Here is a 22,543-nt window from a genome sequence, read left to right as displayed (position 1 = left end):
AATAAGTACCGTATTTTCCGCACTATAAGGCGCACCGGATTATAAGGCGCTACAATGGGAACGTCGACAAAACAGTCAGATAGTTCAGTCAAACTTATTACCCCCTTAACATTCCGAAAGCTTGCAAAGAAGCAAACACGTGTCGGGAACACGTGCGGATGCAGTGTCCGTACGATGTCACTCAAATGCATCGTTCCATCATTCGTAAGGTTAAAGTCTTGGGATTCAAGAAATGCCAACCATTCCTTAATTTCTATTTTCTTTTTCGCTCGCAACTTTACTGTGCATATGACAATAAACACTTGGAATTGAGTTTAGTTTAAAAATAGACACTCCATTCCATCCATTATCTGCACCGCTTATCACAGAAACATCGAGTTCAGTCTGAAACAAGATACAGGGAAAATATATAGCCGGAGTAGCTCACCGAAGTCGTTGTGTTCAATAATAATGTGCAGCCATGGTCCTCTTATATCCGTGAGTGTAGTAAATCCAGGAGAATAAAATATTTACAAATACAGAATAGTAAAAAATGCTTTCTCTATGCCGTCAACCACGTGCTATTCACATTCATCTTTTTCGGCCAATTGCAGGCTTTGTTTTGCCGCTTAAGCCTATGCCAGCCTGTAAATGATAAAAAGGATCCGCCCCTTGTCCTCCAAATAACTTTAGCCAATAGTGATTGATTCAAATGATGATTGACACATTGGTTAGCCAATGAAACCCCGGTAAATTAATCCCAGCATACACCGCGGACAACTTGGCGTTCGGGGGAAAATCTAGTCGGCGGCTGCAAGTTAGTTGCGACTTTGCGACTTAATATTGATCCATAAATAAGGCGCACTGTATTATAAGGTTTTAGGTGCGCCTTATAGTGCGGAAAATACGGTAGTTGAAAAATATCGCTGATCACATTTGCACGACATCAGAAAAAATGGGAATTGAATCTGGGTCACAGTGGGGGGGGATTTTTTGAGGGTTATTGTTCTATCTTCTTAATTCAGTATCCATTATCCGTTATCGGTCAGTTCATAATACGCTACAAAGCCTAGGAGCCGGGACTCTTACTCTCAGCCAAAAGGCCAAGCTAAGGTCCTAGCCCTAAAGCCTTGCTGCGATCATTGCGAATGCACCGATCCCGGAGGTACTGCAATACCGGGCTGATGCTGTGGAGTGGACAGAGCAAGCTCTTATTCCATCTCCGAATTGCAAAAATCAATGATCAAGATCACCTTCGTAGCAGCCGAATTTCATAATTGCGGCTAAATGCCAATACATGCCGACACTAATGATATCTTACGGTCGGCAGTGGTGAGAGCTCCATTTTCTGATCACTAGGAATGTAGGTGAAATTGGAAAAGGGATTCTATTTTATCTCATCATTACACTATTTTTACTCATGGTGTCACGCTGTAACCTTGTAATGGAGAAATATGGGAAATAATTCAGCCAAAACATCATTGTGCTATGTGGTACTGTAGGTAAAAATAATGACTTTACCCATGTCATCTAGATCGCTGGTGGTCAAGTGATTACACAGTGGCTTTAGGATTATCATTATTGTTCTCTTTATTGCCGCGAGAATATTGTCAGACATTGAATTAGTCCGTGGTACAGAAACAGTTGTGGCCCGGTGTATAAGAGATTAAAATAGGCTCAGTCAAACTCCAAACAATATGCCAGATATAAATTCCTAGAAATAAAAAAATAAAAAAACATTGCATATTTTTAAAACCAGTCCACAGGCTGCTCATGTGGCTACCTAGTGCCTGCGGACATCACGTTGGAGACCCTAGGTGTAGTGTAATCGAAATAGAGTGCCACAAAGCACAAGGAAGAATACAAACTACTGACACTCAAAATTATCCGCCGGCTCCATTTTTCTCCTCATTTTTGGCCCAGCATTTTTATTTTTTGGGGTACCCGTAGCAACAAGATGCCGGACAATTATGTCAGCCACCTCTAGGTGAGGCTCATGTAAAATAATACACCTTTTATTTTACCTATAATTATTCTTAAAAATGCCAGTTTATATCAAAATGTATGTATTTTGGTTTATTATTGTGATCAAAATTTTCTTCTTTTTTTTTTTTTTTTTTTTACCATTAGGAGAAACTAAATAATGCACGATGTCCCTTTAAAAATGGCACTCTTAAATGCTGCGACCTAAAGTGTTATAAATCTGAAAATTCTCTGATATTCATTCTGACGTACAATTTTCAGTGTTTGGCAGCTCTGCGCCTGTAATTCTATCATTCTTGTTGTGTGACCCAACCAGGCTTGATTCTTGAAAAAAGGCATTTTCGTCACGTCCGACTTGCCCGTTGGACGTCTTGAAAATTCTTTTTTTTAAGAAGACGGCCGTAGGATTTAGTCGCTACTTGCTGGTTTGAATATACTAATTATATCTGGAATTGCACTACTGTTTAGTGATGAAATCTAAACTGATCACCTCTAATCCATAACCCAGGATGTTAAGTGTGCATTTTGCGATCAGAGTGCAATTGCAGAAAAACCTCATTTACTTATGGTCTGTCTTTGTAAGTGAGTGTAAGGTGAGTATACTGTAATCCCTTGCTACTTCTATCATTATCATTATACTCATTATCCCCGGTTGACTATAGCCGAGAGCAAGCATTTTTCGGGCCATTGTGGCCCACCTAAAATGAACTGCACTGTTTTGGCTGTGATCAATTATCCCCTTGATTATAGCTAAGAATAGTTTGGAGAGATTTGTGTCATGGGTTGCGGCTCTTGTTTTTGTCAGGAACCAGAACAGGATCAGGACCCAATTGCGTGACGTTCTAACACAAGCCTTTATTTTACGGGAAATGGGGAGTCATGCACGTTAGGCAGCCGGTCTAGCGTGGAAAGACGAGAAGCCAGAGACCGACGAGATCGATAACGAAAATAAACAGGAGAAACTAGGCAGGAACAAAAACTGGAGAAACTAACAAACAGGACAAAAACAGACGGAAACAAAACTGGAACCCGAAATTAAACAGGACAAAAATAAACGGGAACAATACAGGACCAAGTCGGAACCCACGTCTTGTGGGGCAGAAGTTTGTTTAATGGGCTAACACTGAAGCAAGAGAGCGCTGAGCTTTATACAAACAGAAAGTCAATCTCTCAACAATCCGCAGCTGGCACCAGACAGGCGGAGCCAATTGGGCACCATGGCAACCGTGACACACACGGGCGGGCCCGATTGGGCACCACGGTAACTGTAATGCACACGGGTGCGGCCAATTGGGCGCCATGACAACCATGAGAGTTTTCAGTCCTTTCCTCTGAAAATGAACTGCACTGTTTTGGCCGCAATCCATTATCCCCAGTCGACTACTGCTGGGAGCAGGGACCCACTTTTCTTTCTTGAATCGAGCCACTGATTCTTCCGATTGTGGCCCACCTAAAATTGACTTCACAGTTTTAGTCACGATCCATTATCCCTTGGATTACCGATAAATTTGCGTCATGCGTTGCGTTTTTTTTTTTCCAGTCATGTCCTCTGAAAATAAACTGCACTGTTTTGGCTGTGATCCGTTATCACCGGGCGATTGTTGCTGCGAACTGGACACAAAGCTACTTCAAGGATTGCGGTGGTGTTTTGATCCCCCATTAACCACAATGAACAAGGGATTATAGTATTTGAAAAGCTAAAAGCACTACCCCTACTTTGTTTGACATAACTATGAGGATTGATTTTGTAATCAGAGTAATAATTTGTCTCTAAATGCTGCCCTACACTCCTAACGTAACCTTGTCGATCCTCTTCCAGGTTTTCCTGGTCGAAAGGGAGATAGAGGTGACCCGGGTTTCCCAGGCCCCGCTGGTATGAAGGGCACCCCGGGACTACCCGGCACACCAGGCACGCCAGGATCAAGAGGACCCCCAGGGCTTCCGGGACCAGGAACGAGGGAAGGATTGCCAGGAATACCGGGAAGGAAGGGTAAACTCAAGCAAGCATCTCATACCATTTGTCTTGACAGGAGAAAATCCAGCACTGTTATTTTTTTCGTTCTTCTTACAAAGGTGAACCAGGTTTTGCTGGGGTTACGGGCTTCCCCGGGTTACCAGGACGTCCTGGGGGTCCAGGATTTCCCGGGGGCAAAGGAGCGCGTGGGGGGCCTGGAAGAGATGGAATTCCTGGGGCGCCCGGATATCCTGGACAGAAAGGTTGTGTGTCTTCTTCAGCCGCGTTTAATACAACCACACAAATTGTCAAACACATTCTACGAATAAATTAAGAAAAAAACGTGTTTCAAAGCATAATCCCCCCCAAAATATTGTATTCTCCAACTCAGGTGAATCAGGATTGCGCGGCCCCGCTGGCCCACCCGGCCCTCCAGTTTCAGTTGTGTCGGGCATAGGAATTCCTGGAACCCCGGGCGGCAACGGCCTTCCCGGCTTTCCTGGACCCAGAGGTACCTGAATGGTCTGAACACTCCCCGAACAAGAGCGCTACGAGAGACGTAACACCTTTTCTTGTTTTCGAAAGGCGACAAAGGTCTTCCAGGTCCTCCGGGTCGTCAGGGTCTGCCTGGGCTTCCGGGTTTTGCTGAACAGAGTAAAGGCCTCCCTGGACAGCCTGGTTTCCCTGGGCCCCCGGGATATCCTGCCGGACCCGGTCCTAAAGGCGAACCAGGGATCCTTGGATTCCCAGGCAGCACTGGACCGAGGGTATTACCCAATACCTTTACGTACTTTACAGAATATATTTGTTATCTTGACGTTCTTTTCCTTGCAGGGAGATGATGGCTTCCCAGGCCGTCCTGGTAATTCTGGGCAGCCTGGTCGTCCTGGGTTCAAGGGTGAGTTCATTGGATTCACATCACTCACAAAAACTGTAGATTTGATATTAAAATGATTCATATGCCTTTCTCAGGTCAACCTGGAGAGTCTTACGGCTATCCTGGTGGTCCTGGTTCTAAAGGCCAGCCCGGAGTGCCAGGATTTCCAGGTGAAGATATTAGGCAAAAAGAGTCTCGAAACACATTGTCGCTTCCCACGAGTTGATCTAAAGTTGTGTTTCACTCAAGGTGGGCGTGGTAACGACGGTGCTCCCGGTGATGACGGCTTCCCGGGAAGTCCTGGTTTCCCTGGTGTCAAGGGTGGGCCTGGAGTACCGGGGGGACCCGGAATAATGGGTAGGAGCTTCAGACTGCCAGATTGATGAATTGTTTTTCAATAGACTTTTGCCAATGACAAATGTCTTCATGCTCTCATGTCGGCAGGTTCACCAGGTTACCCGGGTCCAAAGGGTCAGTCGGGCTTCCCTGGTAGAAGAGGGGCTGATGGAACCCCTGGTTTGCCCGGGGGCCCTGGAGGAAATGGACCTAAAGGTAAACAACAGTTTATTGTTTCTGAGTTAAGGCTGTCCCTGACACACTCTTGCATGTTTACAGGTCTTCCTGGAGCTCCTGGTTTGGATGGACTTAATGGCCTCCGTGGACCTAAAGGTCTTCCTGGGACACCTGGTAATATTATTTTTTAGTGGCAGCAGCGAGAGTCCTCGAATTGTAAATTGGTGAACAATATCCATGTTTAGTCTGTTTAACTGGACCACTGTGTTCATGTGTTACAGGGGCAAGTGCCGGAACCCGACCTGGTGCTCCTGGTCTTCCGGGTCGAAAGGGTGAAAGAGGCGTCTCCTTCCCAGGAGTGCCAGGATTCCCTGGATCTAAAGGAGAGAGAGGAGAGCCTGGTGAGACGACATAAACGGGCAGCTGATATAAGAAGTAGCTGTAATATAACTTGGTGTTCGCATGGTCAGGCGGTCCTGGACTCAATGGATTCCCAGGCCGACCTGGACTACCTGGTCCTTCAGTAGGTTCAAATGTAGCTGGACCATTGGGAGATCCCGGCCTTCCTGGATTGGATGGAGAGTTTGGTAATCAGAGGTCTTTCATTGCATGTCCTTAGCTTTTTCGTGGTTCACGTTCATCTCTCTCTTCTTCAGGCTTGCCTGGACCTCAAGGTCTTCCTGGGCCTCCTGGACCAGGCACAGACCAAGGAGACAGAGGCGATTCCGGGCTACCAGGTTTCCCTGGAACCCCTGGTAGGAAGGGAGAACCAGGCATCCCTGGAGGACCCGGCCTCCCCGGCACTCCTGGCTTCAAAGGTAGACTTAGGTTTATATGTGTTCTTCCATATGACTACTTTGTTTTTTTTTGTTTTTTGTTGTTTTCACTGAGATGAGTTTTTACGCCATCACGCCTCTTTTTTAGGACTCCAAGGTGCCAGTGGATTTAGTGGCGCTCCAGGTCTCAAAGGTTTTTCTGGCGATCCTGGCTATTATGGAAGAAAGGGAGCTAAAGGTTTCAGAGGTAAGGAAACTTGAAGTTTGACAAATGTTAAGCAAGCCGAAATAAAATGTTGTCGGTTTTTCCTGTCCACGTTTCCAGGCCCTGCTGGTCCTAAGGGTCGTCCTGGTATTACACTTCCCGGAATCATTCCACAGTATGAGCGACCTTTCGGAGATGAGGGTCCCCCGGGCGACCCTGGATCAAGGGGTTTCCCCGGAGGGCCCGGTCAGTCTGGCATGCCAGGACGTCCAGGTGGATATTTACAATTTCAGACATTTGTGGGTTGTTCTTTTGGCTTTCCTTGGCAAGTTATCAATATTCTCTTTACACCTAAGGTCCCAAGGGACGTCCCGGTGGTGTTGGAAAACTGGGTCGCCCTGGTTCTGTCGGTCTAGCTGGAGCTGTTGGTGACGCTGGTCCCCCAGGTTTCCCGGGACCTACTGGAGAACAAGGTCCTCTTAGAATACAGTATCATATGTTTATCTCACTTAGCACAAGAGATACTTTAGCGAACTTATACATGTGTTTTTGAACAGGGACTCCTGGTGCTGCCGGTCGGCCAGGTAATCCTGGCCCAGTGGGCCGCAGCATCAGTATCGGATACACTTTGGTAAAGCACAGCCAGAGTGCGCTGGTTCCAATGTGCCCCCAGGGCATGGCCAAACTGTGGGACGGCTACAGCTTGTTATACGTGGAGGGCCAAGAGAAGGCGCACAACCAGGACCTTGGTACGCTAACACGCAATACGAGCTAACATTTGCTGAAACTGACACTCCTCATCTTTGCGTCTCCAGGTCAGCCAGGTTCCTGCCTCCCCAGGTTCAGCACCATTCCCTTCCTCTACTGCTCCCCAAACGAGGTTTGCTACTACGCTAGCCGCAACGACAAGTCTTACTGGCTCTCCACCACCGCGCCTATTCCCATGATGCCCGTGGCCCAGAATCAGATTCGGCCTTACATCAGCAGGTAAGTGTGAAATGATCACTCGTCTTTCTCTGATGTCAAACATTTCACTGATGTCATCAAACGTTCTAATTCCATGTTAACCCTCAATACCAAAAGCAGAGGATGTGCAAGAAGCTAATGCTAATTTCGACTCTTAATGTAAGAGGTGTATGGGATTTAATCAGTTGTCACTTTGGCGCTGGTAATGTGGCTCGTGTCGCAGACGCTACTATTAGCAGATAATGGCCGTCACTAGCATTAGCGGTTAATCGCCGATCCCGTGAAGAAAGCAGACTTACTCAAAATGTCCTGATTTGTTTGCAAATTTGCCTCTGTGATTCTTTAGCGCTAATTTCAGACGCTATAGTGAAGGAGTTGGCAAACTTTAAAATACTTAAGTACTGATACTCAGGGTTGGGTAGGGTTACTTAAACTGGATTACTTTCAATTACTTTTGGATTACTCCAACACCAAATATGCTAATAAAAGACAAAAGAAACTAATTATGAATAAAATGATGACTCACAACACGTGGTAAGCTTTCTCTCCTGGCTTTGATCTCCGTCAAAACTAACATAAAATGCGACAGAAACAAAATGAAAATAAATCCAAACAGCTTGCCAACATCATTTTTGCCGTTCCATGTATTCCGTTACTCCCCAAGCCTGCACAAAATTTTGTAATTTTATTCATATTTTTTTTTTTTGTCTTTTATTAGCATATTTGGTATTAAAGTAATCCAAAAGTAGTTGAAAGTAATCCAGTTAAAGTAAACCTACCCAACCCTGCTGGTACTATATAATGCCCGGCCTACTTAGCACTAAATTTTGAAATATGCATTAAAAAAAATCATACAATATGGCAAGCTGTCTTTTAAGTGTCTTTTAATCTCGCGTACAATTTGCTTGATAAACAAGAAAATAATTGATAAGAACATAGCAAAAACAGAAAAATGTATCCAACTATTTGAAAGTTGAACTTGAGTGGTGTACACATGAATATCTTTTTTTTTTTTTCGGGTAAGGGCCCGGTCACACAGCCGTTTACGTCTGTATCGAGACTGAATCACGGCCAGAAATTTCTGCCTGTGAAGCAGACGGTGTTGGACGCTTTGAGATCGCCATACAGACGAGATACAGCCGTGCTTTACACGCGGCAAGAAATTCACACGCGGTTAGCCGCGCGAAAAAGTTTTGCGTTGCGCGAAAAAGTTTAGACCACGTGTAATCGCGGACGGCACACGTGGTACACACGAGGTAATGACACGGTACAGACGCGGAACGACGTGCTACGGCCGCGGCCAGGGCGTGGTTACACGCGGGTAGGACGTGAAATTTTAGCGGGTAATCGTGGGTGGAGCACGGTCATAGCACGTTTGTTCTGCGCCTGTATCGCGGTGTTATCACGTGAATTAGCGTGTGTAACGCGTGTGGCGGTCAAAAGCTTTTCTCCGCGTATATACAGCGCGATTTGCCGAGCACACGTCAGTTGTGCTCGAGACGTCAAGGGGTGGACATGGATCCCTGTCACCGTAGTGACCTCGTCTTAATCCATTTTTATTTCTTGACATTTCTTTTCATTTCATAACAAGATAATAAAATAAAAATGAAAAACTATTACAATAATAACATATTGGCTTCTTCGGTGCCATAACTTGAAATCTTGATCTTCACGGGACTGTGTCTTGAGCGGTTATGATTTCTACAGCCCGGTGTTGTGCCGAGAAATGAATCCCTGCCGAGATTTGCATCCCCTCGCTACTATAACCACTTTTACTTCGTTTTATCTCACTTTTATATCATTTTTCGAGAATGTGATGGCGAAGATATAACCAAAACCACTTCGACTTGCATTTGTTGGGAATGTACAGTATACAATTTAAACCATTCTGTCTTTGTATTTGTTGTGAATGTAATCGAACGGTAATGCACACCGTATATAAATCACTTTTGAGAACTGTTATGCACTCTACCATAAAGCTTATTATGCTGAAATAAGCTTTATGCTAGAGTGCATAACAGTTTCAATACGAGCGATTTGAATAGAAAAGGGCAAAATGATCTGCATTTATATAGCGCTTTTCAAGTCAATGACTTCCCAAAGCGCTTTACAATGTGCTCCACATTTCCCAATAGCGGCCTTGCAGCCATGTAAGGCGCTAACCTGCTTATTGGGGGTCTTAGGGGTTCAGTGTCTTACCCAAGGACACTTCGACATGTAACACGGACGAGTCGGGATTCGAACCGGGATCACTTGATCCCAAGACGAGCGCTCTACCTCCTGAGCTACTGCCGCCCCTAAAATAAACATGTTACCTGCTCAAAAGTGATTTGTATACGGTGTGCATTACCGTTCGATTACATTCACAACAAATACAAAGACGGAACGGTTTAAGTTGTATTACATTCCCAACAAATGCAAGACAAAGTGGTTTTGGTTATATGTCCGCTATTACATTCCTGAAAAGTGATATAAAAGTGAGATTACAACACCGGCTCGGCAGCTTTTATACCCGTGGTCCACACGCGGAAATGACGCGGAAAGGAAGCGGAACAGTTGCCGGCGTCTGTTTTGCGGGCATACCACCGATGAACAGCGGGTTGGCCAATTTTGCGCATTTTCCATCGCGGGCAACCACGGGCAAAAAAAAAAATCGCAAAATTTTACCCGCGATACAGACGCAAACGGCTGTGTGACCGGGCCCTAAGACCCATGATGGAACATGATAGACCTGTCTGGCACCACTTCAACATTTCTTTAATTAATCGAACAATTTTTAACCATTTTATATATAGTTTATATTTCTACCATTGCTATCTGAGGAGCCGGTTTAAAAAGCCTCATGGGCCGCGCATGGCCCGTGGGTGTCAGTTTACCAACCTCTGTTATAGTGTTTTGACATGAATCTCAAGTATGAACCACTAGCTAGCCACTAATAAGAATGTAAATATTCAGTGTTCTGATTATTTTTTCTACTCGCGACTGACGACAAGTCAACGATTAAAGATGCGATTAATCGCAGTTAATTTTCTTGATCCCATAAGGTTTTTTTGTAATTGTTTTTTAACAGGTGTTCTGTGTGCGAGGTCCCATCTCAGGCAGTGGCTGTCCACAGTCAGGACTTGACCATCCCCAACTGCCCCCCAGGCTGGAGGAGTCTCTGGATTGGCTACTCCTTCCTCATGGTAAGCATGCTTCTTCTTCTTCTTCTTCTTCTTCTTCTTCTAACCCGGGTTAACAGTTGGTATCCGTACCTTAGTTACATTAACAACGACCAGGGATTTTAATCTGGCCCGCAAGTCAACGCTGATAGAAAGCGCAAGAAAAAAATTAGCTGCAGTCTTAGATATGTCCACTGGATGTCGCCAAAGCAAGGTGCCAACCAATAGAACTAATGCTGGATTCTTTTTTTCTGTTTCTCTTTTTCACTCTACATTTCTTTTGTCTTTTGTTCGTTTTTTCTTACTCTCTCGTTCTCTGTATGTCTCTCTTTGTCTCACTCTCTCTCTCACTCTTTCTCTCTAAGTATAATTCTCGCTCTCTTTTTCTCTATATATCTCTTTCTCTCTCCCTCTGGCCTCATCTCTCTTTCTTTATCTTCTTTTCTCTTTCTCTCTATCTCATCTTTCTTATCTCCCTCCCACTCTCTGTCTCTTTTTCTCAATCTTTCTCTTTTTCTCTTTCAATCTTTCTTTATTTACCTCCCGTCTCTCTCATTTTCTCTCTTTCCCTTTTATCTCCCCCTCTTTCTCTCTCTTTCTGTGCTTGAATTTGGAAAGGTAAAGGGTGTATAAACCCTGAAATCAGCACCCTTTTAAAACTGACCTGAACTCCAAGCGTTGCAGTTGCTAACTACACCTCTCTAGTCTTGTCGGCGCATTCTCTATTTTTCCTTTGATGCTCATTTTTTAATGAAAGTCTTGAAACTCAATTCACCAATGATGCAGCTGGGAACAGAAGGTGTACTTCCAACATCGTTCACATCATTAGCAGTAGTTTGTATCTATTCTATTTTTACTGAGTAACAAGAGTATGAGTATGGATGTTAAGAGGGGACTGTATAGTATGAGAGTGTGATTGTGCCGACTGTGTTGTATGGTGCAGAGATTTGGAGCCTGAAGGCAGATTTGAGAAGGAAATTAAATCTTTTTGAGGTGAAGTGTTTGAGGAGTATGTTAGGAGTGACAAGATTGGATGGATTGAGAAATGAAATTGTGAGGGACTCGAGTAGTAGTGGAACTGAGCAAGTGTGTGGATAAGAGAGTACTCGGTTGGTTTGGACACATGGAGAGGATGGATGAGTGGCGAATGTTGAAGAGGTTCTACGGAGCAGAAGTCAATGGAAGGAGACCAATTAGAAGGCCGCGATTGACATGGATGGTGTTCTGAGTGCACTTGCAGGAAAGTGTTCTAAATCTAGTGGAAGCGAGAGCTCTTGTTGGTGATAGGAATGAGTGGAGAGGTGTTGTAAAATGAAAGTGGGATGATTAGACGTGTTCTAAGAGATGGGCTTGGCACCCATATGATGCGGCAGGGGTAAACCAGTGAAAGCTTCGCCCTGCTGTTGAACAGAAGAGTGTGTTGTGTCACCCTGACCCGAGTGACATGGCCACTTTCTTGTGTCCCGTTTTATCTTCAGGGACAAAAGCATGACCGATTTGGGTGCCGAGGTGCTTAACTTGTTTGGGTGTTTGGGCATTTGGGTTGGCCATGGTTAAATTTCTTGTGTTTTTTGGAACTTTTTTGTTTTGTTTTTTCCTTTGTTTTTGTGTATGTGTCTGCCTTGGTGTCTGTCACCCCACTCAAGGGATATGACCAGGGTAGATAGATAGATAGAAACATTTTACTCTTGCAATCTCCTGCAAGAAGCTCCTCCCTGACCCCACGCAATCAAACCAAACCCTTGTTTCAATGCAGCACACGGCGGCGGGGGCAGAAGGCGGCGGCCAATCCCTGGTGTCCCCCGGCTCCTGCCTGGAGGATTTCCGGGCCACGCCCTTCATCGAGTGCAACGGCGCCAAAGGGACTTGCCACTACTTCGCCAACAAGTACAGCTTCTGGCTGACCACGGTAGATCCCAACCGGGAGTTTTTCTACTCGCCCAATCAGGAGACCCTGAAGGGGGGCCAGGAACGCTCCAAAGTCAGCCGCTGCCAAGTCTGCAGCAAGGTCTTGTAGGAGGAACAGAGAAGCAACGTGACTGAAAATTCCCTTTCTGGCTTTTGAGGGATGAAATGATGAGAGGAGGTTTCTGCTCCCTTGATCACTGACAATGGTGCTATTTTTTTCGTTTTCTTTTGCATCGTTTGGGGGGCAGGATCCGTTCTCAGCTACCTCAGAGCGCCTCTCCCTCGCTTTTTAAATGACCGGCTAACCTTAGCGGCTATTTCCCTCAATGCTAATTTATGCAGGACCGATCCTGCCGTATGTAGAAACAGGAGTATACATGAATAAATACCTGCAAATATTTTCCATATAAAACATGAATAAATCATGTAGTACCTGACATATGACATAAATTTGCAATTTGTTCATTTATTTTAGCATTTTCCATTTATTTTGTCTTTTTTTTTTATTTCGGTATTTATTTTGTCGTGTTTTTTGTTGCGCAATTTGTTGAGTATTTTGTCGTTTATTTGTATTGTATTTTGTAGTAGATTTTCTTGTATTTGGTCGTGTATTTTGTCACCACAAAATATTATTCAAATGAGGGGGCGGGTCAAGCTAGCTGAGCTTTTCACCTATTGGTCGATCACTGGTCAACAACTCAGAGCTACTACACTGATCAACCAGTAGGTGAAAAGCTTAGCTAGTTTGACCCGCCCCCTCATTTGAATTACATTTTGTGGTGACAAAATATGCCATAAAATAACAGTGAAAAACACAATAAAAGAAATACAGAAATAAATGACAACAAAATACATAAAAACACAGTAAAAATACACTATGTAATGAAAAAATACACATTAAGAAACATGTAAAAATACACAACAAGAAAACACGACAAAACCAATACCTAAATATATAAATGACATAATGCATAAATATATGAATACACTACACATTACATTTTTGGTATTACGTGATTTTTTATGTGTTCTTTTATTTCTATAGCATATTTTTGTAAGTCATTTATTTACCCAATAATAATTCTACACATGGCATGATTGTTCCTCCATGCTAGCTTCATCTGATGCGAAAAGCGTTTTAGTGCAACAGCGGCGACAGTATTATTCCAGTGATGCATGACCTCATTCCTTTCTATCAGTCGTTTCCTGCACACATTTAGTTTTTGGGATGTTTTACACACCTGGAATCACCTGGATATTTTCTTTTGTTTAATGGTGCTAGCATGAACCGCAAAAAACATGGGTTAGAGTATTTTGCACTGACAACATTCTGGTATACAGACGCTGCCCTACTTACGAACGAGATAGGTTCCGGACGATCGTTCCGAAGTTGAATTTGTTCGTAACCTCTGCAGTGCTATATTTTGTATGTTTAAGGTTTATATAAGTATGTTTAAGGCTTGTATAAGTAACCTGTATTGTTTTATACTAAAAAATAAACATTTCATAAAATAATCTGCTTTATATAGATAAATGAAGTTAAGTTTAACTTACTTTTGGAAGATGAGCTTCAAGAGTTAGGCGACTTCCTCCTCAGTGGTAGAAAGTGGCCGAAAAAAGCGTTCCGACCGCATCAAGCTTTCTTATTCCACTTTCATTTCAAAAGCGACGGCTCACTTCTTCTTTCCACTTTACGCCAACCATATTGAATGGATGCACGAAATATTAAACCATTCAAATCTCAAAGTTCCTAGTGCGCTGGAGATACTATATAGAATCTTTACACACGAACTAGGAAGCTGATTTTTCTTCTTCGGGGTGGATGCTGGGTGACCTATCACAGCGGCAGCCTGCGCCGGTAGCGGCGGAAAGAAACACTACAGTAATGGCCTGTACTCGGAAAATGGTGCAACCAATACAAAATCTAACAGCAATGTCCGGATATTTTTCGACATCCCAAAAAATGTTCGTATCTACCGTTTTTCGTAAGTCGAATGGTCGTAAGTAGGGGAGCGTCTGTAAATACCACAAACAAAACCACTAACCGGGCTGAAAACGCATTCGCTTGCTAAATTATCCGTTGTAACACGTGTGTATGAGAGAAAATTCAATTATTGCTGTATATAGTTTCAAATGCGCCCACTAATTTCCCTCAGATGCCGTTTCCTTTTTCCTTGTGAGTCCTTTTCTTGCTAGAAAGCCAGTCTGTGTCTTTTTAGCAAGCACTTTAAATATTCCTGGGATTCCATATATAAAATTTAAAATTAAAAAGACCTCTGGATGACGACTCAATGACCACATGTCTATAACTTTTGCTGTTTTGTCATAAAAATGTAATAATTTTATCCGGATCTATCTGTTGTTTTTATTTACTGGGATAAAGAGGGTTGGGCAGACAACTTGTACAATAAAAATAGACGGGGTGAATCTCTAAATGATGTATTTTTCAAGGAAAAGTATTCCGTATATTCACTCTGATTGATTGAATATGTAATGCATCCAGTGTCAAGAGTGATGGGAAAATAAATGTGGTTTTCCTCAAAGAGGGCCAGAACCAAATCAGATCGGATGTATACTTAAGTGTTTTCCGGCTTTTACCAGGTCCATTTTTTGTGTTTGGGTTTGTTCCCCTACATGAAACAGGTTCTTGTGGTTAGCGGTAGCAGAAGAAGCCTCGCGATCTGACTTTGACTATCAAACATACAAAATGAACACAGACTAACACCATAGAATTTTTACCCATGCTTACGGAGACAAATCTCTTCTCATGTGTTTGGATCACAGAAAACGTGAAGAAGGTACAAGGTTCTTAGACTCGCCTGTTTTTTTTTGCAATCAAATGCGTCCAGATTGGTATAGCATGGGCATCTTAGCTAGAAATCAGGTGAGACAATAGCTTGAAGCCTTACCTGGTACCTTGTCACATTTGATTACAATCAGAAAAAGTAAACATTGTATTTTACACTTTTTTCTAAGGGTATGTTTAGGCATATCCAAAAGTGGCCGTTTGGACACGACCAGTTTACAGCGCTAAAACCTTTGCAACCGTTTATTTTAAAGCTTGTATCCATAATTTTTTGTTACTCTTATACTCGGGCAGAGGATGCACAACCAAATAGACAAATATTTTGGATGAGTTTTTTTAATTGTCAGTGCAACTCGTTTACAAAAAAAGTGTGCAATTATTTATGATATCAAAAAAATACTGTTGTAGTACCTGACATTCAATAATCCATGTTCGCTCCTCAAAGGTATCCCACAGGAAATCACAAAGAACCAACTTTTATACCCACACCTTTCCGTTGCCCTTGCCCTTTTTGGTGGCATGGGGGCCCCCGCAACAGGCCCCCAGCCCCCGGTGACGACTGGCCGGCAGGTTCTTGTACACGGCCCGACTGTATGGGATGAAGCAGAGGCCGAGCTGAAGATGTCGGGCCAGGCGGCAGTAGGCGGCCAAGGCCAGCACCAGAAGCGGCGTCACCAGCAGGAAGCCAACCACTAGCAGAGCCACGCAGCCTCCGTCGGTCAGCAGCTCCGAGCAGTACCCGCTGGCGCCACCAGGGCGCACCTAGCAAAGCGGGAGTGTCAGGGTGGACTGTGTTGACTAAAATGGGAATTGGAGAGGAGACAGCAGGACTGGATCACCCTTATCGCCGAGTGACGTAACGGAGGAGAATGCTCGGGGAGGTGAGGCATCGATCAACTTTTAAGGGGGGAGGTGGGCTCTTCTGCTGGTATCAGCTAGAATGTTAAGGCTAGTAAAGGTTAGCGTTTATGGGCTACGGTTAAGGCTAGATATAGGGCTGGGTTTAGATCTAGGTTTAGACCTAGAATTAAGGCGAGGGTTAGTGTTGTGGCTAAAGATAGGGTTAGGTTTAGGGGCTAAGATTAGAGTTTGGGCTGAATTGGGGTAGGGTTGGGGGCTAGGATTAAGGGGGAAAGGAGGGTCAGGGTCGGGGTTACGGTTATAATTACGGTTTGGGTTGGCTTAAGGTTAGGGGATAAAATTAGGGTTTATGTAGAGTAGGTTTAGGAGCTAGGATAAAAGGTAGATTATAGGCTAGGGTAGGATTAAAGGTAAAGCTGAGGCTAGGTTTTGGGCTAAGGATAGGATTTAAATTAGGGTTATGGTGAGGCTAGGGTTAGAGTTAGGGGTTAGGGTTGAATTTAGGGCTAGTGTTGGGGTTCGGTTAGGGGTAGGTTTTAGTGTTAAGGGATGTGGTTAGAGCAAGGGATGGGGTTACGATTATGGTTAGGGCTGAGGTAGGTTTTGGGGTCGGGGGAAGAGTGATTATTAGGGTTAGAGGTTAGGATTAAGGCTATTGTCAAGGTTGAGTCAGGATTATGGTTAGAGTTATGGGTAGGCTTAAATTTGGGTTGTAGGATGGGGGGCAGGTTTAGGAATATGGATGTGGCTGGTGGAGGTTTAGGGTTAGGTGGTAGGGTAAGAGTTGGGCTAGGTTTAATACCAGTATAAAGGGGTAGAGTTGTGGTTAGGGCTAGAATGGGTGTAGGATTAGGTGCAGGGTAATGGCTCAAGATTGTTACATTTTTATAGTGTGTGTGCACATGTTCCATCTATGTAAACAACAACACGTAACATGTGAACACTTAGACTTAAGTTAACATGAAAACGAGCAATGACACTTAATATATGCACACAGCAACAACACACACTACTACCGGAGGCCATCACTCCATCACCAAATTACACATTGGCAGAACGTTGTCACTAATGGAACCTGAAACCAGCTGATGTTTAAAGGCAGATGTCATTTTGGCAATTATCGTATAATTTCTCCTCCAGGAAAGCAGAGGAACACGAGGAACAGGTAGCTCAATGCTAACTTCTCCCCAACCAGACATTTTTGGGCTTAATCCCTGCAATAAGCTGCTTTCACATGAAATCTCATTTTAAAAAAAGAAGAAGAAAAGTCGGCTCATTATTGGAAGTCGCTCGACCTTCACTAATGCTCCGTGGCCTAACGCTCTTTTCTTTTTCCCGACAAGACTTTTGTAATCGCTTGGACTAGAGCAGGGGTGGCATACTTGCGACGAGTGGGGGCCGGACCAGACTCTCCCAGAGTCTAAATCCAGCCCGCGAGACACAATGAGGAAACACAGGAGAAAAGAGAGCTGCATTTTTAAATATATCCACTTGATGTCGCCAAAGCCAGGCATACCCACAAAGACACTGGAGCAATATTTCTCTCTCTCTTTCTCACACTCTCTCTTTTTCATCAATTCTTTATTATCTCTGTCTCCCTTTCTTTCTTTGTATCTATATTTTCTCTCGCTCTTTCTCTCTGTCTCTCTCTTGGTGTGTCTCTTTATCTATTTCCTCAATCTTTCTTTCGCTTTCTTTCTTTCTTTCTTTCTCGTTTTTTCTTTCTTTATCTCTTTCTTTCTTTATCTCTTTCTTTCTTTCTTTCTTTTTTACTCTTTCTTACCCCCCTCACTCTTTCTTCCTCTCCTTCTTTGTTCTATGCCACTTTCTTTCTTTCCCCCTCTTCTCTTCTTTCTTTTTCTTTCTTTCCCCTCACTTTTTCTATCTCCTTTTTTGTTTGATCCCCCTTTCTTTCTTGTTCCCCCTTTTTGTTCTATGCCTCTTTCTTTCTTTCTTTCTTTCTTTCCTGTACTTTTCAATACTTATCTCCTTTTTGGGACTTTTTTACAATATTTAGTCCTTCTTTTGTTTTTGTTTTTAAAAATTTTCAGTACTTTTATACCATTTAATTTTTTAATACATTTCAGTTCTTTTTCATACTTTTAGAACTTTTTATGCTTTTCATTACACTTCTTTAATTTCAGTTTTTAGTGCTTTTTCATCCCATTTAAGACTTTCAAGAAAATGTTTCACAAGTTGGTATTTAATGTTTTTTTTTTTACTTTTTAATCATCTATCATAGTTTTCAGTCCTTTTTTTAATCATTCTTACAAATTTTCAGTACATTTTCATAACATTTTGTACTTAAAAAATATGTGTCACTAATTTTCCAAACAATTTAGTACTTATTTTATACATTTTGTCCCATTTCATACTTAATTAAATTTTAAGTACTTTTCAGTACATTTTTCACTTGCTTTACATTTCAGTTTTTGGTATATTTCAATATTTTTTATAATTTTTACCACATTTCATACTTTTGTAGTTTTTAGTACTTTTTCATACTAGTAGTTTTCAGTATGTTTTCATATTGTTAAGTCCTATTCAAAATAATATAAAGTACTTTTGTCCTATTTTGTTCTTTTCTTTTTTTACATATTTTTGATATTCATACTACTTTTCAGTACATTTTCATACAATTTTTATTTTTTTACGGTTCAGTTCTTGTTCATATTTTAAAAGCTTTTCCGTTCTTTTTGGTACATTTTTCACTTAATAAGAATAAAAACTGCGTACTATTCAAAACGTTTTGGTACTTTTTCATACTATTTTCTCTGGACTTTTACATACTTTTCTGTACATCATACATCACAGCACTTTTTCATACTCAAAAGTATTTTTTTTTTCCATTGTTTTTTTGTACTTTTACACACTTTTTCATACGCACGCAGTTCTTTTTCCATGCTTTTCAGTACTTATTCATACTTATCATTACTTTTTATTACTTGTGTTCTTTTTCATATTTTTTTGTACATCTCAGTACTTTTCAAAACCTTTCCTTAGTTTTTGTACATTTTCCATAATTTTCTGTACTATTTAGTGCCTTTTCATTACGTTTGAAAATAAAAAAACAACAACACGTGTATGTGTGCATATGTTACATGTTGTTGTTCTTGTCAAAGTGACGTAAAATGTGCACTCATCCAATGGCACTTGACATTTGCACAAAGCAACGACACGCAACACTAACGGACGCCAAACAAAATCACCAAACTACACATCGGCACAGTTTTACTACTTACGGAACCCCAAACCAATTTAGCTTCATAAAAGAAAACGCTTGACCACAACAATCGATGATTCATTGCCACAATCAATATTAATAGATGAATCGATTCGTTGGTGCAGCCTTGAAATAAACTTCTGAAATTGAACATTTTTTGCCTGAAGCTCCACAGTGTGGGAGGAAGCCTCCCCATCCATCTTACCGTAGAGTGGCAGAGGAAACCGAAGGCCACCATGATGGTGGCCGGCGTCAGGATGCTCCCGAAAACCAGGGCGGCCAGGAAAGCGTTGACGGCGGCGATGACCAAATTTTGAGCCGTCACCAACACGGAGCAGGCCCAGCAGTCCAGGGACCCCCGCAGCTCCAGTGGGGAGTCGGTACCCGTCCCGTCCTCCGCCGCGAAGTAAGGTGGGGGCACCACCGCCGGCGTCTCCCTGCACCCGCTAGGAGCTACCGCCGGTGACTGCGGGTTGCTGTGAAGTTGATGCTGTGGTGCTAACTCCTCGGAAAGGTCCAGATCCTGATGGTGTGCTCCCTTCTCTAGACTGCCAGTCGTACTCATGGTGAACTAGTAAAGAAATAGATTTTCTAGGGGAGAAGAGGGTACCACGGACTTTATGAACAAAAAATTGGTCACTATAATCTAATAGAGTTCACTCACATCGTGTTTGAGAGTGATGGACCTCTCACCAGTCTTGTTTTCCACCTCTGTATTGCTTTGGATAATCTCGGTGCAGAAAGTTCCTCCACAGTTTTATCCTCCGTGAAGTTGCGTCGTTCTTTGTCTCATCTAATTGAGTACGCAGCGCAGTCTTCTCTCTACTTTCCCTCCACCCACGAGGGCTTATCATCGGCCCCCTCGCGGCCCAGCCCAGCCCTCCATCCCGTGCAACTCCCCCCTCGACTTGTGCATTCCACTTCTCTTATCCAGGGCATGCGTTGCACCCCCTTTTGGATGTGGGTGGGGGATGGGTGTCCGGGCGTCTCGCAAGAATGTGGCTGCTCTTCAATGGTTCTTGAGGCCAGTCGACGGGGCGGTCCAGATATTAGGGAGGGAGGTTGTTAAAGTTATGGTGTGCCCAAAATTTCCTTAGGTGGTGCTTTATAACATTGCAATAATTCATTGATCAATTAATTACCTAATTTTTTGAATTTCCGATCATTGATTACTGCATGTACACAACTATAATGCAAAGTTTCTAATTTTAAGTCACAGTTTTTCTCATAGTTTGGCTGCAGGTGCCACTTATACTTTGGTGCGACTCATGTGTGAAATTATGAACGCATTTTATATCATTTCTCATGTAATTTTCACACTTAACCGCAAGAGGGCGATCTAAGTCAGTGTTGTGCCGAAAAATGGCCCCTCGCGTGTGATGCCCCCTATAGTATATGTCACTTAAATGACTCGGTATCTCATTTTGGGGGGAAATGCAATAGACTAGTAAAGCACAGAGCATGTGCACCTTGTGTCAAAATCCCTTTTGAGCAGGTTAAAAATATTGTCTTTGGAAAAATGACGCCACCTTTTCTTACCAACGGCTTTTATTGTGATTAACCAGCGATTTAAAACAGTAATCTTCGAATATCACGAGTATTGAAAACTCTTATGTGCGTTACCACGAGAAGAACAATCACATTATCGACAAATAAAAGAGACGAATATTCAGGAAATACAACATCATTTCACCAAAGTCAGTATTTCCAACTTGCTCAAAAGGGATTTCTCTACACGATGCAAATGCTCTTAGTTTTCCTGTTATGATACATTCCCCAAAATTGAGATACAGAGACGTTTTAGTGACGTTTGCGTGAGTGGCGTAAGCTAGGGGGAGCATTTCACGCGAAGGAGTTTAGCCTTTCAAAATGACATATATATTTTTGATGTATGACTTTATTAAATAAAAATACCCCAAAAATGTGACCTATAGAGTACTCCAGTGCTACTTATATTTGTCTTTTCCTTTTTAAGTATACCTTTTTTTTTGCTGGTGCGATTTATAATCCGAAAAATAAAGTGTTCAAATGTTGGTATTGTGGGACACAATCATGAAGTGGAAAACACTTTATTGGACATTTTAAACTTTGTTAACAAATAAAAAAACTGGGTGTACATAATTTATCAGCCCCTTTACTTTCAATGCAGCAAACTCTGACCAGAAGTTCAGTGTGGATCTCTGAATGATTCAATGTTGATCTAAATGACTAACTATAATAAATTGAATCCACCTGTGTGTAATCAAGTCTCTGTATAAATGCACCTGCACTGTGATAGTCTCAGAGGTCTGTTTAAAGCGCAGAGAGCATCATGAAGAACGAGGAACACACCAGGCAGGTCCGAGATACTGTTGTGGATAAGTTTAAAGCTGAATTTGGGTGCAAAAAGATTTCCCAAGCTTTAAACTTCCCAAGGAGCACCGTGCAAGCAATAACATTAAAATGGAAGGAGCATCACACCACTGCAAATCTACCAAGATCGGGCCGTCCCCCCAAACTTTCAGCTCATACAAAGAGAAAACTGATCTGAGATGCAGCCAAGAGGCCCATGATCACTCTGGATGAACTGCAGTAGTCAACAACTGAGGTGGGAGAATCTGTCCATAGGACAACAATCAGTCGTATACTGCACAAACCTGGCCTTTATGGAAGAGTGGAAAGAAGGAAGCAATTTCTTAAAAATATCCATAAAAAGTGTTGTTTAAAGTTTGCCACAAGCCACCCGGGAGACACACCTAACATGTGAAAGACGGTGCTCCGGTCAAATGAGACCAAAATCGAACTTTTTTGTCAACAATGCGAGATGTTATGTTTGGCGTAAAAGCGGCTTAGCTCATCACCCTCAATACACCCTCCCCACAGTTAAACATGGTGGTGGCAGCATCATGGTTTGGGCCACTTATTGTTGATGCTTCACAAGGATTTACAGTTTTATATCTTTATCTTTGAAGTCTGAAATGTGGGGAAAAAGGTCACAAAGTTCAAGGGGGCCAAACAGTTTCGCAAGCCACTGTATACTGGACCGAACCCTTGGTCATACTACTATATCAGGTCTGCATGTATGACAATCAGCCCTGCATGAAGCACCAAATTTAAAAAGATGCACTAGCCAATTTCCCCTCTGGGCCACATGTACTCGTGTAAATAGCCATATATGGGCATTGATAAACCCCTAGGTTTAATATTTGTAAATACAAAAAGGCATTAGAGCTTATCTCGATATCACACTGATTCGCTAGTGCGTTCCAATTCGTTAAACAGTCTCTCGACTTCACCTGTGCATCAAAAATCTATCAGTTTAATGTGTTCATACCTAAAAGTTTTAGAGCAT

The 22,543-nt window shown here is 42.7% G+C and overlaps 2 protein-coding genes and 1 pseudogene across 6 annotated transcripts in view; 1 reads left to right on the top strand and 2 right to left on the bottom strand.

Annotated features, from left to right (window-relative positions):
• col4a6 (collagen, type IV, alpha 6) overlaps positions 1 to 14,881 on the top strand; it is a 104,160-nt gene extending 89,279 nt beyond the window's left edge. For all 3 annotated transcript variants that reach the window (XM_088346975.1, XM_088346974.1, XM_088346973.1), the window contains 19 exons: positions 3,782 to 3,952; positions 4,036 to 4,179; positions 4,308 to 4,427; positions 4,502 to 4,683; positions 4,751 to 4,814; positions 4,889 to 4,963; positions 5,043 to 5,150; positions 5,238 to 5,345; positions 5,409 to 5,480; positions 5,588 to 5,707; positions 5,777 to 5,893; positions 5,963 to 6,124; positions 6,231 to 6,329; positions 6,408 to 6,560; positions 6,644 to 6,760; positions 6,845 to 7,036; positions 7,103 to 7,274; positions 10,324 to 10,438; positions 12,171 to 14,881. In XM_088346975.1, the coding sequence (XP_088203101.1) occupies positions 3,782 to 3,952; positions 4,036 to 4,179; positions 4,308 to 4,427; positions 4,502 to 4,683; positions 4,751 to 4,814; positions 4,889 to 4,963; positions 5,043 to 5,150; positions 5,238 to 5,345; positions 5,409 to 5,480; positions 5,588 to 5,707; positions 5,777 to 5,893; positions 5,963 to 6,124; positions 6,231 to 6,329; positions 6,408 to 6,560; positions 6,644 to 6,760; positions 6,845 to 7,036; positions 7,103 to 7,274; positions 10,324 to 10,438; positions 12,171 to 12,431 (2,552 nt within the window). In that variant the 3' untranslated portion in view covers positions 12,432 to 14,881. The remainder of the gene's footprint in view (positions 1 to 3,781; positions 3,953 to 4,035; positions 4,180 to 4,307; positions 4,428 to 4,501; positions 4,684 to 4,750; positions 4,815 to 4,888; positions 4,964 to 5,042; positions 5,151 to 5,237; positions 5,346 to 5,408; positions 5,481 to 5,587; positions 5,708 to 5,776; positions 5,894 to 5,962; positions 6,125 to 6,230; positions 6,330 to 6,407; positions 6,561 to 6,643; positions 6,761 to 6,844; positions 7,037 to 7,102; positions 7,275 to 10,323; positions 10,439 to 12,170) is intronic.
• Positions 1,130 to 1,220, bottom strand: LOC148356878 (U2 spliceosomal RNA; annotated as a pseudogene).
• A 270-nt stretch (positions 14,882 to 15,151) lies between the features above and the next one.
• Positions 15,152 to 20,074, bottom strand: tmem88b (transmembrane protein 88 b). Of its 3 annotated transcripts, none has more exons than XM_088347661.1 (3): positions 19,877 to 20,074; positions 19,418 to 19,803; positions 15,152 to 15,890 (listed from the first exon to the last, which is right to left on the bottom strand). In XM_088347661.1, the coding sequence occupies exons 2-3, from the start codon at positions 19,775 to 19,777 to the stop codon at positions 15,606 to 15,608; spliced, it is 645 nt and encodes a 214-aa protein (XP_088203787.1). In that variant the 5' UTR covers positions 19,778 to 19,803; positions 19,877 to 20,074; the 3' UTR covers positions 15,152 to 15,605. The 3 variants fall into 3 exon arrangements, with proteins under 3 accessions (XP_088203787.1, XP_088203788.1, XP_088203789.1); XM_088347662.1 differs by having other exon boundaries at positions 19,418 to 19,783; XM_088347663.1 differs by having other exon boundaries at positions 19,418 to 19,828; positions 19,906 to 20,074.
• Positions 20,075 to 22,543: the final 2,469 nt, after the last annotated feature.

This window comes from Urocampus carinirostris, chromosome 11, assembly GCF_059441175.1.
Source record: "Urocampus carinirostris isolate Australia breed hairy pipefish chromosome 11, RoL_Ucar_1.0, whole genome shotgun sequence".
Classification (NCBI taxonomy): Eukaryota; Metazoa; Chordata; class Actinopteri; order Syngnathiformes; family Syngnathidae; genus Urocampus; species Urocampus carinirostris.
This window is presented reverse-complemented; position numbering and strand designations above follow the sequence as displayed.

What these genes read in the sequence shown, in the direction of transcription:
- tmem88b (XM_088347661.1), bottom strand. Translation starts at nt 19,777, where the DNA reads ATGAGTACGACTGGCAGTCTAGAGAAGGGAGCACACCATCAGGATCTG. An exon ending in GTTTCCTCTGCCACTCTACG is followed by an intron (nt 15,891 to 19,417) that starts GTAAGATGGATG and finishes CCGCTTTGCTAG; the next exon opens with GTGCGCCCTGGTGGCGCCAG.